General features: G+C 43.4%; 1 protein-coding gene across 1 annotated transcript in view; it reads right to left on the bottom strand.

Moving 5' to 3' along the window:
• Positions 1 to 15,124, bottom strand: part of RASGRF2 (Ras protein specific guanine nucleotide releasing factor 2) — a 227,353-nt gene that overhangs the window by 36,930 nt on the left and 175,299 nt on the right. Inside the window, exon 19 of the mRNA XM_019652583.1 lies at positions 9,501 to 9,607. Within this exon, the coding sequence (XP_019508128.1) occupies positions 9,501 to 9,607 (107 nt within the window). The remainder of the gene's footprint in view (positions 1 to 9,500; positions 9,608 to 15,124) is intronic.

Raw genomic sequence — 15,124 nt, 5'->3', positions numbered from 1 at the left:
GAAATGTATCTTCAAGATTAAAAAAAAGAAAACCCATACTTATCAGATAATAGTTCCTTACATTTTATATTTTCTACAGCAAGCTGACACATAATTAATTTGTGCATCAGAACCCCATACAGATCATTTTGCCAGTTTTTCAAATGAGGAAGACAGCAGCCTAACACAGGAATCTAGATAGAATTCAAGTTTCCAGATCCGTCCCCACATCTGAGTCCTCAGCAGGAAAAGTGAAATGGGACAGCACAGGCAGTTTGTTCTGAGGGGAGGAGGAGAAGACAAACGATAAAATAACCAGGCAGGGTCGAATACAACAGTGTGAAAATAAGCACCAGACTGGGTGTCCAGGAAATCAGGAGGAACCAAACGGAGCTTAAGTTGCTGGCCTAATTAAATGAAATGCAGCGCTCTCTATTTCATTTTGGCTGCCTTCATGGGAAATGGGAGTTTGTGAACAAACCCTGGTTTGTGCCTGGTGGACATTTGGGATTTCGTAGGAGGTCAACGGGGAGTGGTATAGACAGCTAAAAGCAAATGGGCAAAGTGATGCCCATTCAAATGATGGCTAAGGATGAGACAAACATGACAAAGTGTGTAGCCCGTTGATTATCTTCACATTTGGTGATTTTATAAAACCATTTGCAAGGTTGAAGCAGTAGGCAACAAACAAATCATAGCTGCCAGCATCTCACATTGTGACTAACTTCTCTCTTCTTGTCCCTGGCGCCGCATCAGCACCCACTGTCCTGGGACAGGCCCCAGGAGCCGCATTGTCCTTTGGGGCCCCTGAGCTGTGCGGCAGCATCCTAGTCTGCCTGTCAGCTGGGATGTCTGGGGTCTCAAGAACAGCAGGGGTTTCCTGACCCCTCACCATGGACAGCACTAGTGCCAACCCCTGCTGGGGCCCGCGTCCAGTGGAGACTGGCACAGGAGCTGCTCATCACCATCTGAACGCAGGAGACACCTCCCGCAGTGGCCGTCAGAAGGGAGGGAGTGCTCTCCCCACATCAGCTTTTAGCAAATACAAACCCTTTGTTAAGTGACACAAAAGAGACTACGGAAAGAAAGTAACTTTTCTAAGGAAAGATTTAGAAACAGAGAGAGAAAGCATTGTCAGTGCTGCATATGATAGTCTCACTGTTTTGAGTCACAGTGGCTTTTTACATTTTTCATTTTGCATGATCGGCATCCCAGAGTCGGCCCATGAGATGGACAGGCTGTGAGCTCAGGGGTGAAGAGCATGAGCTGGGCAGCCAGCAGCCGTGTGTGAAACCTGCTTCTGCCACTTCGCTCTCTGTGTCGCCTCTCTAGGCTTCCATTTCCTTATCTGTGAAACAGGGATAATCACAACATCTACCTTCTTCCCCTCCAAAGGCTGGAGCGAAGAGTGAATGACTTCATATTTGAAAACTGCTTAGAACACAGCCTGACACTTAGTAAGTGGTAACATATTTGTTAAATAATTTTCTTAAGACAGTGGGAGTCTGTTATTCCCAATGCATCCTCACAGAGGAAACTGCCTTCTAAATGGGGTGGGGGTGGGGGTGTCAGGTTCCAAGCTGCCCATAAAAGGTCCTGTGCCCCGTATCATAGCTAAGACAATCTCAAACCTCAGGCTGGCTCAGAGAGCACGGCTGTGGAACCCAATGGCTCCTCCTCCCAGCTCAGTCCTAGTGACACGTGTGCCCTGGAAGTGGACATTGGGAAATCTCATCCAGCTGTGGTGAAGACTTGGGGGGAAAGGGGCTTTAACGTCCTGGACATCTTTGGGAGAGCGAGGACAGGAAGCACCCACACACAGCCCAGAGAGGCATTCTTCCTCCTGCCAAGAACTCGAAGATCAGGCCCCAAACTGTGAAGACTGCCTTGCAAGTGGGAAGGAAGATCGGTGGCTCAAGAGCAGAGGCTGGGCAGTGAGTGTGGACGGGCAAGCCCCCCACAGCAGGCTGGGAGGAGCGCGCACAGACAAGCAGGGGGCTGAGCCTGCGGGCAGGACAGAGCTGGGAGCAGCCTAGGGGCTGTTAGTAGAGATGACAGGAGCTGCCTGCCAGTAGCTAGTTTTCTTACACATTTCACTCACCCACTCACATCGAAAGATTGTATCGTGCTCCTCCTGGTCCAACTTCCTCTTCAGATTTGGAACAAAGAATAAATCTGAACTTAGTGCTCTAATTCAATGCTGGATTTTGCGTTTTACTAAGCAATGCCAAAAAAGAAAAAAAACGTAAAAGGGCCCCCTGTCATCTGTCAAAATAACAGACAGAAGACATGAGCTTCATAAACTCCCATTCTAAGATGCCCCGATCCAGGCCTTCACTGCAGCACTCATATTTCCACCTCAGTTAGTCAATAGAGCACGTTCCCACTATACTACTGACCTGGGCCTGCAGGTTCGAAGTCCAAACATGAGCATGCTCATGGGTACGTTCCCTTACTAGGAGAAAACCTTCATCTTCTCTGAGATTTATAATCCCAACACCCATGTCACATAAAGGTTTTGCTTTTGTCTACATACACCCAATATAGGTGTGGCCCTCTGACAGGCTTATTGCTGGGGACACAGTGGAGACCTCCTCATCAGGTTCCTGTTTCAGAGGAATGGGACACTGCAGGAGAGAAAGGCATCCTGACCTGGACACCAGAGAGCTGGGTCCAGCGCGCTGCTGTAGTTTTGAGCAGTCTAGAACTGTACAGTTGTACTGTACATGTGGCTATTTAAATTAAATTAAATATTGTTAACACTTCAGTTTTTCAACCACACTAGCTGTATTTCAAGTGCTCAGTTAGCTACATATGGCTCAAGGCTACTGTAGTGGACACTGCAGACAGAGAACGTTTCCACCATTACAAAATGGTCACTGGGCGGGGCTGATTGAACCTCTCTGAACTTCGCCGCTTCACTGGTGCAATAAAGACAACAACACTGACCTCTCAGAAGGCCTGGGTGTGGACCAGATGCTACCCTTACAGGGCTCTACCAAGAAGAGCCATCCATAGTGTTTTGAGCATCCACCTCTAACGGCTATTCTAATAGGTATTATGTAATCCTCACAATCATTAGAAGGAGTGATATCATCCCCACTTAAATGGAAGAAGAAATGGAGGCTTGGAGGAGCTAAATAGTTTGCTCAGCCGCACAAGTAATACATGATAAAGAGGGTTTTCAGTCCAGATAGCTTTGACCCTGACGCTGCCCTATGCTTCCTGCATCATAAACAACGATGAAATCATCAAGCAGCAGTACTACGTCTCACCAGCCCCACTAAACTGCTCTGTAGACCATCCTCCCCCACCTGGCGGTAGTTTGGGGCTGGCACCAAAGTCTCCCAGGACCTTTTAGTTACATGAAGGATCTTGTTTCTTCAATCAAAATGCCCAGTCCAATATCTTTATTACAATTTCAGTTCGGTCCAGAATAAGACATTTCCCCGCAGCTCTCGCCTGGCCTGCTTCCAGCCTGAAAGCCTGTCCGGGAGGCCCCTTCTCTCTCCACCACCTCCTCTCTACTTGCTTGTGATGGTTTCTGACCTTCCGGGCTCAGTTCCAGGGGAAAGAACGTAGCCTGACGTGCCAGTGCAGGTGGAGCTGGCCCTGGTTCCCTCTGAATGTGGCAGATGCACAGTGGCGAGCTCTTCATATGGTGGGACTTTCGGAGCCTTCTCTGCTGGAGACTGAAGGTCAGCTCCCCTGACTCAGGCAATGCCTGCTCTCCTGTGGCTCCCTTTCAATTCTCCTTAGGCCTTCGGCTGCCAGGGGTCTGCTTCACCCAGGCCCTCTCTATTGGGGTCATATCTCCCTTCTAGGCATTCATGTTGGGCAAGATCCAGGGTAATTCAACCAGGTTCCCTGTGGACCCACCTGTTTCACACACACAGTAATGAAAGCTGCTCACTCCCAATGATCCATCTCTCTTCACTTTGCCCCAGTAAGCACCTTTCACCTTTACACAGGGGAGGGGCAGTTTCCTTGAAGCCTCTCTCACATGACTTGAAGCATCTCCTCCCCTCCCCAGGGTGGTAGGAAACTTATCCTGACAACACTCTCCAGAAATCACCTTCTTGTTGAGCTCTCCTGCCTCACCCACAGGTGGATAGTCATGACTATTGGCAGGGTTGGTTTCATAGGCCCTTAGCTTATCTTGCTTAGTTAGTGGTTTAGCAACTCCCTTAAAGATGTACGGGCTTTTAGTATAACTATTGCACTGTGTTGTACAGCTGAAACGACTTCTAAGAAATGTGTATTTCACAATAAAAAATCATTAAAAAAATAAAATAAAATAATTTTGTAATGGAAAAATTAAAAAAAAAAAGATGTACGGGCTTTTGCCACTGATAGTACCTCCTCCTGTGCCTTTGGCCCTCTGCCTGAAAGTCTGAGACCGTCAGAAGAAGCAGAACTAACAGCTGGTCCACAACTAATTCTGCTAAGTACAGTAGCTGTTAGTGAGCATCTTTTCCCAAAGGCTTGAAGCCCCGTGAGGTCAGAGGCCACTTGGGTCCTGCTCAAGCTCACATCCACCCCAGTGCCTGGCTCAATGCAGAGCTCAGTTCTTATTGGTGAATGAATGAAAGAGGTGAGAAACCAGAAAAGGGAGCAGCAACATTAACCTCCATAAAACCCCTTTGGAAAGGAGATTTTTATTACATAAGTGGGTCATTTTGGTCTGATCTCATGCTTTCAAACCATTCCCCTTAGCCTACAATTAAGGAAATGAGTGATTGTTTTATTCTCATCCATTTGTCATTCAGATGGTGCCCAGAGTCTGATAAAGTGAGTGGTACTGGCAGACACAGCTGCAGGCTCCTTTATCAGTGCCATTCTGTGGTCTATAAAATTCCTCAAATAATGGGCAGAGTATCTTTTCAGAATTAGTTGGTCAATAACACAATTCAAGGGAAAAATTGCTGTAGATTACACATACAAGGCCTTCAACAGAGACTCGGGCACAGGTATGAATTGTCTATAGCCAGCTTTGAATCTCCCCACCCCACTCCCCACCTGTCTGTGCACAGAAGACAGAAGACAGTCACAGGAGCATCTGGTTACAAGCTCAGCAGCTCTGGAACCTGCAGACGCCTTGGAATCATGCAAATGACATGTAAGGCCTCCCAGAGGGAGACACTGGAGAAGCAGAAAGAGAGTACGAAAACTCTTCCTTTATTTAGAGTCTCTATACACACAGCCCTGATTTCTGGCCTATTCGTGGTTAAAATCTCTGTCTTGTCTGACTTGGAAATGTCTTGGAGACTTGAAGGCTAGACAGTGACCTCCTGGAGAGAATGAATACCAGCAATATTAAAATACAAACTTGATTCGACAACTATGACCAGGCAACTACCATGCGGCCAGAACCCTGTGAAAGGAGATACAAAAATGTATGGGACGAGCCTTGTCTGCAAGGAGCTTACGGGGTAGATGTTGGGAGATGAAATATGGAAACTGGAAGGGACTTAGTCACACATATCTATATTGTACTTTATATCTTTCATGCTTGTTAATTCCACATAGCCTTGAAGTCTCACCACAGCCTTAGGGGAGATAAACGGGGTGGCTGTTCTTATTTTCCAAAGAGGAAATTAACACCCAGAGAAGCCAAGCGACTGGCTCAGGGCCCCAGAGACGAGACAGCGGCAGAGCTGGAAGAACACAGGTCCCCCGACTCTCTGCTGTTGATGCTCCTTCCAATAATCCAGAGACAAGGTATATAGGAGAAACCCAGCTTGGCCTTGTGGCTTCACTTTCAACATAAAAGGTAACAGATGAGTGAAAAAGTACACCAAAATGAGGAAAAATTAGGGTGGAATGTCTTAACAGGTGAAAAATTTTAGAATTAGGAAAAAAAAAAGAAACATTCTAACTTTACCAAATATTTACTAAAGAAAAGGCCAGAAGTTTCTAGAAAAAGAAATGGCATTCTAGCACCACATTGGAGGAGGGGAGAGTTGAGTGTGACATCTGAAGGAAATTTTATTTCTCTGGAGAACCAATGCCTATACCTCTGCAACTTTTTATTTCTCCGGAATTAAGTTCAGGTTAGTAATCTGCCAATAATAGTTACCGTTGATGAAAAATGAGAAATGAATACATGATATCTAATACTGTGTGGTAGACTTGATTCTCTAGATTATGTGGGGATAAATCTACATCTAGTGGCTTCACTGTTCTCTGTGAATTGAAGTGGTGTCCCTGGTTAGTCTACCACGTGAGGAAAAAAGCAACTGTTCCCATGTTCGGCTGTATTTTTGAAACAAGTACAACTTCCTACTCATTTCTTTTAAAAAGCTACTAATTCACAATAATCAGGTTGCCACAATAATGCTCTTGCATAAATGAACTCAACTGGCAAAGAGTGACTCAGATAATGAAAAATCCTCTTGATCAAGCCCTTCATTTTATGATGTGAAAACCAAAGACAACAAAGGTGACCATTAATTGGCAATCAGATTACAGCCCCGGTTTACGGACAGTCTCTTCTCATAGCTGGACATTGCCTTAAAGAGAGTAAAGACCTTTAGACAAACTTAGATAAAGCTGAGTTGTTATTCGTTCTTTCAGCACCATAATAGTCACCTTGCTTATGGTCCCTCAGGTCAGGGGCCACACTCACACCTCCTCTGAACTCCACTGTCTCAGGCTGTGCCCACAGTCAGTAAGAGGAGGCAGCGGGCACTCAACATGGTTTCCAGGACCATAAGCTGTTACCAGCACTGTGGATTCAAACCGTTTACCAATCCATTACCAAGAGTCTGCCTTGACTTGCCTAAATCGACCTCTGAGGAACCCAAATGACAACCAAGAGGCCAAAAGCAAGTCAGTAAAGGGAAGACGGGAAAGCTGGACACTGAGGCCAGCAAAAACTTGTCCTCAAACCATTGCCAACAAGCAGAAATGTTACAGAAACATCCTGCACATGTGTGGTGACACACAGAGGGTGATGGAGAAGTCCCTGGGATGAGGAAGGTGACAAGGTGTACACATGATGAGGTTACGCCAGGACAATCAGACACCAACGGCAGATGTCCCAAAATCTACTCACACACAAAGGAAAGATAAGAAGAGACAAATGAGTCAATGGTAAGAACCTCCTTTGGCACACCACGGTCTAAATTTTGTATAGTAGTCATGTCAGGAGAAAAGACTGAAAACCTGAGCAATTTCTACCATCCACATATGCCCCTGTGGGAGGACAGTCTGAGAAGCTGGGACTCCCAGTTGGCCCCTCTAAATGAAAATAAAGATGAAGTGCTTCCCCCTGTACAAACACATCTGAACTAACAGCCCACAAAGTATCTGAACCTTTCAATCAACAGCTAACACTTAACTTAGGGTGCTTTTTGGATTAGAACTAAGGACCACCAGGAATCAATATGAATAAAAGACATTTGTTTTTTCATGAATCCATTTTCTATTCCAGCGACTTGGTGCTATTCACCTAATAGTGCCTTATAAGCACATATGTACATATGTTTGTGTGTGTATGTATATGTATGTATATGCAATGCAACTATCAAATCAGAGAATAACACCTATTGAAAATCTCTGTATTATAAGTGAAGGATTCAGTATGCCAATCTCTTCCCATCTATGAATTCTCTTTACCAAAAATAAAATAGCCCTAGCATATTGTAATTTGCTTTGTGGTGTTTTTTTCAGGTATTATGACAGTTATATGTGAGTTGTGAGGGATCCCCGTTTGAGATAATTAGACAAGCAGGGCACTGGGGATTGAGAAAAGGGAAGAGAGGCTGATAGGAAAACAAGGCTAAAGTTTTTGAGGGAAGATTTGGAAGACAGGAGGTGACCTGGAGCCAGGTAAACCTGGGCTTTGATTTGTACTGTGATGGTGTGTCTTGGCATGAACTTGCATAGGCCAGCCTTAGACCAGGGAAGAGAACCAAGCAGTATCTGCTCAGCCCTGTCTATTGAAGCTACTTTGCATTTCTGAAGCTACTGAAGTCAAGACCCTGAGTCGAAAAACCAGACAGGAATGGGATGAGTGGTCAGATACAGACAGGAGAAACCTCATTACCATGTTTTATCTGCAGCGGGCAAAAGGGAGCTACAACAAGCTGAGATCACACAGGAGATGCTAGACATTTCCAGTGAGCTAAGGATGGTTCTCAGCATTTGAGTCACATAGGATTCATTTTTATTTAAGAAGTGTAAGATAAAATTTTTACATCCTTTATTTAATGTGTTATCTTTGTTGTTTTAATTTTACTTAATATTTAAGGGTTTGTATGGGCTTACTGGTGGTGAGGTCCAAATCCCACTTTTCTTAATTAGTGAATTCTTCTATCACAGGGATTTCAGGAGCCTGGCCCTTGTGTGACTCTATCTGATGGACTATCATTACCAAGGCCCACATGGCCTCTGAGAATATAATCAAGTGAGACCTAGAACTCCTTGCCTTTTTCTCTGCTCATTAGCTAACTCACATTTCCCGTGTTTCACATGGTCTGACCTGAGCCATTCAGGACACCCCTTCTCTCCCTCCAAAACTCTCCACACAGGGTGCTAGCCAGCCACATGTCCAGGAGGCCCACTCATTATTTGGCAGTGGGTAAGAAAAGAACTATGAATGCCTTGAACCAATAAGGCAAAGGGAGGCTTTGCTTTATCTTATGAAATGGTTATAAATTCTACAAACTTGCACTGAAAACACACAAATAGATAGCAAGTAAGTGTCCTGTCAGTGTGACCCAGTTTAAAATTAGAATACTATAAACCAAAACATCAAAGAGTATGAGGCAAAAGATCTCCTGAATCAGACTGAGAAAGCACTACCTGACCAGGTACCAGAGTGTCTGGTACCAGGGTTTGCTTACCTCCAGGGAGCACCTGCTGTTTACCTCCAGTAACACCTACTGTTTACCTTCAGGGACATCTGCTTTTTACCTCAGGGGAGCACCTACTGTTTACCTCCAAGAGGTATCTGTTGTTTACCTCAGGGGACTACCTACTGTTCACCTCCAGGGGGCATCTGCTGTTTACCTCAGGAGAGCACCTACTGTTTACCTCCAGGGGGCATCTGCTGTTTACCTCAGGGGACTACCTACTGTTTACCTTCAGGGGGTATCTGTTGTTTACCTCAGGGGAGCACCTGCTGTTTACCTCTAAGGGGCATCTGCTGTTTACCTCAGGGGAGGAAACGCCTGCTGTTTACCTCCAGAGGGCACCACTGCAGCTGGCACAACTCCACTTACAGAGAGGGCCCTGTTTATTGTGCTCCCAGGGTGGCATAGTACAGTGGCCCTGCTGTGGCTCTAGCACCCACAGGTCATGTCATTTGTAGATCTGAAACAGAGGATGTTGGCAATGCAGGTGTGTGGGCTTTGATCTGGATGTGTATCCTCCTATTTCTTCCCTTTCTACATTCCAATTTCAAGGTTTCAAACCCTAACTCCAAAGAATCAGGAGGCATTTTACATGTATAATGACTTAGAAAGTTGGTGTTTTAAAAAATCCTTGACAATAATTAAACGAGGCCACTGAATTACCTGTGCGTGCTTTGAGACCCAGTGACGGAGGACATTCAGTACTCGATTGGTGGCTGTTCTACGTATAATAAACTCTTTGTCGCATATTCTCTCGGTGTTGTTAAATCCTTAGGAGGAAAAGAAACACATGCATGTTCTAGTTAAAGCCAATCCCCAGGAACCTGGAAAAAGTCACTTATTTTAAGACAGTAGTTAATGAAACTCGCAAATGATACATTTTGGCAAAGAGGTGCAAGTGGCTTCAGACTGTCGTGAACTCTGCCTACTTACCTATATACCCTCAGCAGTGAGTCCACCACATAGTTACAGGTACAATTAAATGAATAATGTGCAAATATTTATAAAAGGCCACTGATTAACGCTAAAGCTGGTCTTGTGACACTTCCATTTATGCCTGTCTTGTTTTATGATATAAAGCCAAGAAGTTTTACCAAGTATTTGAGTCAGCATTATTTTATACTTTTGCCCCAACGTGATTATATAACCAATAACATTTTCAATACTTGTAGAGGCGTTACCATAGGCAGGAACAACAGGGCCAGGAGGGAGCGGGGAGAGAAAGGAGGAGGAGACAAGGTCAGCAGTTAAGGAAAAGGCCCACTACAATCCGGCCAGAGCTGGATTTCGGCAGCCAAGAGGGGATCAAGGGCACCATCCTACCACGTTAGGTGAACGTTAGCGGATGATAATGGATTATAATATTATCAGCATGGCAGCCAAGAAAAATCTCCACCCCTCCCCCATTATCATGACAGTTCTGAGAGGGCCAAATAAGGACAAAAATGCCCCCTCCTAAAGAGAAGGTGTGGTCAGCAAGGACCCGCTTATGATCGCCTAAGACTCCACCCTTAAGTTATTTCATTTTAAGTGTAATAATGTCCCAACCCCACTTCTCTTCCACACGGCTGCTCTTTTCTGAGCCTGCCTGCTCTCACTACCTTGAGAGTGTCCTGCTTATCCTCTCTAATAAATCTAGCGTTTGCTGGGCTCGTTCGGTGCATCCTTCAAGTCCTTCCTGCTACGAATACCAAGAACTCGTTTTCTGGCAACAGAAGGATGAGCCCACAGCTTAGCTTGTAGACGACACACATACTTCATTGTGCATCCATATACTGAGAAACAATTTTGCACAGTGGTAAAGAACATGAACTCCACAGACGGACCATCTGGATTAAATCCCTGTTCTCCTACCGTACAAATTATGTCACCTCTCTGGTGACCAGTTTCACCATGTCCCGCATGAGAAAGCAAGTGTACCTACCTCATAGAGTCGTTGTGGAGATTAAGTTATTTAATACATGTTAAGCATTTAGAATGGCACCTGGAACAATCATAAGAGCTCAGTAAATGTTAGCTATTATTACAATTGAATATTGGTTCAGTGTCTTTTGAGTCCTCACTGCGCCAGCCTGTCTCTGTCTTAGCCACCTTTTCACTATCAAGAAACTATTGTTTTAACATTTTTCAGCTGACTATTTTAAAAGATTCTGCCTTCCAATCATAATTAATCATAATCAATTAATTATGCATTTTCTTTAAATATTAATTAAAGCCTTGCATAACATCACGGGCAAACTTCTTCAAAGTTGTCTATACTCACTGATTCCATTTCTTCATCTCCTCCTCCAAGCTTCTCACCCCATCTCACCACCATAACAGCTGCCGTTAAAGTCACCAGTTACCTCCATGCCCTTATATCTAAGGGATGTTTATCACCTCTCCATAGAAATCTCATCTAATGATACCTATATGCAAATTACTCACATATTTATATCCCCAGATGTCTTCTTTAAGCTCCAGATCTGCTATTAATACATGCCAGACATATATCCAACTTCCTCTTGACATTTTCCTCTTATGTGTTTCAAACACCTCACACTCAACACATACAAAAGACAAACTCATGGCCTTTCCACTGAACTCTGTCCTCTTGCAGCGCTTCCTATCTCAGTAAAGGAACACCACCAGCCATCCAGTTATATAAGCCTGAAACTTTGGACTTGTTCTTGGCTCATCTCTCTGCTCCTTTCTGATAATTTTACCTGCTACATAAATCTCAACTATGTCCACGTCATTCTATCTACAAAGTCAACACTGGAGTTGAGCTACCAGCAACTCTCATCTGGTCCCAACTGGACTCCATTGTCACTCTTGCCTCCTCAACTCTGTTCTCTGTGAAAGCCACTCTTGCCTCTTATTTCACATCCCCAAATACGTCCTTTCTTGCCTGAGTTGGACAAATGCCCCATAACACATCTCACAGCACCACGCACATTTGCTTTCTGGCACATTTGCAATGTTACATTTATCTATGTGATTGATCAGTTTTTGTGTCATCCACAAAGTCAGGGATCAGGTAGGTCTTTGCTGAGCATAAGCACATGTCTGTCATGTAGCACCTTCTGTACACAATATATGTATATTTGCTAAATAAATGAATGAAAGTGTGGGTAGTAGAAACTTACGAAGTATTTACTGAATGTGATCTAAGTGTAAAAATGAATGAGTGAAAGACTGAATGAACAGTTTTCAGAGCTTATGAATGAGAAGAAATCAATGAGCTTGGAAAGGGCAGAGGCCCCTTCACCATTCTCTTCTTTGAATGCAGGCAGGCATCTTCCACCCCATAGCAGACACTGTCAGAGAATGATGATGAGTGCTCTTGACAGTCTAGCTTTCTTGAAAAAAATCTTTTGCTATTAAAAACTTAGAAATTCTGGGTAAAATATAATAAATATATTTTTAAATGCATAGCTGAGTTTTCAAGAAAAGGAAGAGTTTTCCAGAGCTAAACACACAGATCAGAAAACCAGAAGCAAGCGTCTGAACTGAAGCTGGCTGTCCTGAGAGGAGGGCAGGAACCAGTGTTGGTAACATGGGATTTGGACTGTAACATCCACATGGTTCAAGAGAAGCCCCAGGGCCTTCATGAAGGGCAGGTAAAGGAATGGGAACTGAGACTCCCATGTTAAGTTGGGACTCTCAAAAGGCAATCCTCTCTGTAGAGGTGGGCTAGAAAAAAAATCTCCAATCTGCACAAGGAGATAGTTAAGAAACTTGTCTGCCTCAGCCTGGATCTCAGTGGGGGTGGAAGAAAGCCTCCCTGAGAATTAATAACCACTGGCCTACTTCACACCAGTTTAAAGCTCAGATTGAACTGCTGTTGTGTGTTCTGCCTTTCTAGATGAAAAATTAAAGTAGAAAGTGGCCCAAGCCAGTGATAACCCTGACAAAAGCACATACAGAATCTCTCTGGAGGGACACACACTCAACCTCAGCTTTGGATTACTGCTGAGAAAGGCCCTGAAGAAAAACTCACAGTGAAAAGTACAAAACACACAAACCATCTACCATGAAAAAGGAAAAGTGAACACAGAGGTCAGGAACTCCCTACTCCACCTTTCTACCACTACCAAGAATTTCAGGTACTAGAACTTTAAGGTTCCTAAAATTAGGGTGTTGACAAATACTAAAAATATAAAATTCCAATTGAAATTAAAACCATGAGAAAAAGAATTAAAAAGTATTTTGAAAGTCAGATTTTATAAGAACCACATAAATCTTACTCAAATGAATAAAGTCGTTCTTTTAATTGTTGTTGAAAAATGGACAAGTTGAAATTTAAAACCCAACAGATGGATAAACACAGAATAGACTCACTTGAATAAAGAAAGAATAAACTGGAAAGAGATCTGAATAATAGATCTGAGAAAATTACCCAGTACAAAGAGTGAAAGAAGTAGAAAAGAGGGGTTAAAAAACATGGAGGAAAGAACTAGAATTTTCAACATATGTCTAGTACAGTGTCAGGAGAAGAGAAAATAAATCAGAGAGAAGCAATGTAGGAAAAGTGTTTTTCAGACTTTATGAAGGACATAAATCTTTAGGTTCTGGAATTGCAATGAATCCCAAGCAGGATAAATAAATGAAAACCAAACATAGAAATGGCAGCACTCTAAGACAAAGACATCTTTGAAGCAACTGGTGAGAATACACATGTTATCTATAATGGACAGGCAGAGAAAGAGGATGGGAAATGGGGAAAGTATATTAGAAGGCTCAGATTAATCAAATTAAAGTAGAGCTCTCAACTGGAGTGACAGCTGGGCAATAATAAGGAGTCAGGATTTTGCTGGAGGATAAAAGTAAAAAGTTCTTGAAACACTGAAAATAAAGTGGGATGAGGCAGCTCCCACCCACATGTGTAGGTATAAAGATGATTAGTCGGTGAGACAAGAACAGAAAGGGTGAAAGAAAGGAATGAGGAAGGGGCAGAAAGATGGAAATCAAAGCAAAATGTTAGGAGAGAAAAGCAAATATTAAGAGAGGCTGCTATCCTTTTAAAGCGTTTTAGATAAAGCATTTACCACCACTGGTCCCTTTGTGTCTGTGTCAGGGGTGGGTGGAGAGGGGAGTTTACTTTGAAAAACAAGAAAGGTAAGGAACTTTCTTCTGCTCACCAAATTATTTAGTATCACACATTAAAAGACCATTTAATGGGTTTCCTTTATAAAATTTCCAACATTTACATAAATTCAAACTCCAACCTCTGTTACCATTTAGGTTAGGATTTGACTTTACTGTTTGGATGTTCTTCCTAACTGTTTCTAATGGACTTTTTCGTGTAGACCACAGCTTGGTAAGTTTCCAGACATCTCTTTGCTGTCCAGACTCATCACCTTCTGCCACTCACAGGGCTCCAAATGTCTCTTAGAACTTGACCAGGCACTTACTTAAGCCATTTTCAACAATGTCCATTCAGTCAGCCCAGCCAGAACAATCCACAGCTAGTGGTAAGGATGGCCTTCCAAATGCTGTAGGAACACCAAGAACCAGGGAAGGAAGGGTCCAAAGACCATCTGCTTCACAGGGCAGCCCTCTTCTGATAAGGCTCCAGGATGGACCAGAAGAAAAATCCAGGGCAAATCACTTAACCTGTGGCTCAGTTTCCTTACTTGTAAAATAAGAAGTGTTGCCACATAAAGTTGTACATAAGAAATATATTTATTACGATTATGTTCTCACCTATAGCTGGCATCATCCATCCATCCCTTTGGCCAAATGGCCCTCACAATATACTTTTGACAGTCTAGTTACAAGGATAGGTGAAAACAGTAAAGATTTGATGGACACCAAGCTCTTCGTTTCCTTCCTGAAGAACCTTTTTCACTGTTTGATCAACAGAAGGAGGTCTTTGATCTTAGAAAAAGAAAACACTTTCTCAATTCTACTTAAGTCACCAACAATTTAACCAGATACATAAACCATCTATCTGAAGGGCATACCTGTATCACATCCTGATAGAACAAGTTTTGCAAAAGGGGCTGCTGTTTACTCAGGAATTGAAATTGCCTTAACTGGGCTATGTGATCAGAGCAGTAATCTTCCTTACCTCGCCAGATTTCTTCCTTACTGCAAGCCACCATCTAAATTGTGGGTTGCTTAAGCAATATTTATTTCTGAATTTAAACATGAACTACACAGCTCTTTGGTGGCAATATCCAAAGGGAAGCCATTCTGTCCTAGAATCAGACCAACCAACCCCCAAGGAGTTCTTGCTCCATTTTTTTTGGAATAGCAAATCTTTGTGGGGCTTTAAACGTCTTTAACATGTCAAGTGTGAC

The sequence above is a fragment of the Hipposideros armiger genome, unplaced genomic scaffold, assembly GCF_001890085.2.
Source record: "Hipposideros armiger isolate ML-2016 unplaced genomic scaffold, ASM189008v1 scaffold_182, whole genome shotgun sequence".
Lineage (NCBI taxonomy): Eukaryota > Metazoa > Chordata > Mammalia > Chiroptera > Hipposideridae > Hipposideros > Hipposideros armiger.
This window is presented reverse-complemented; position numbering and strand designations above follow the sequence as displayed.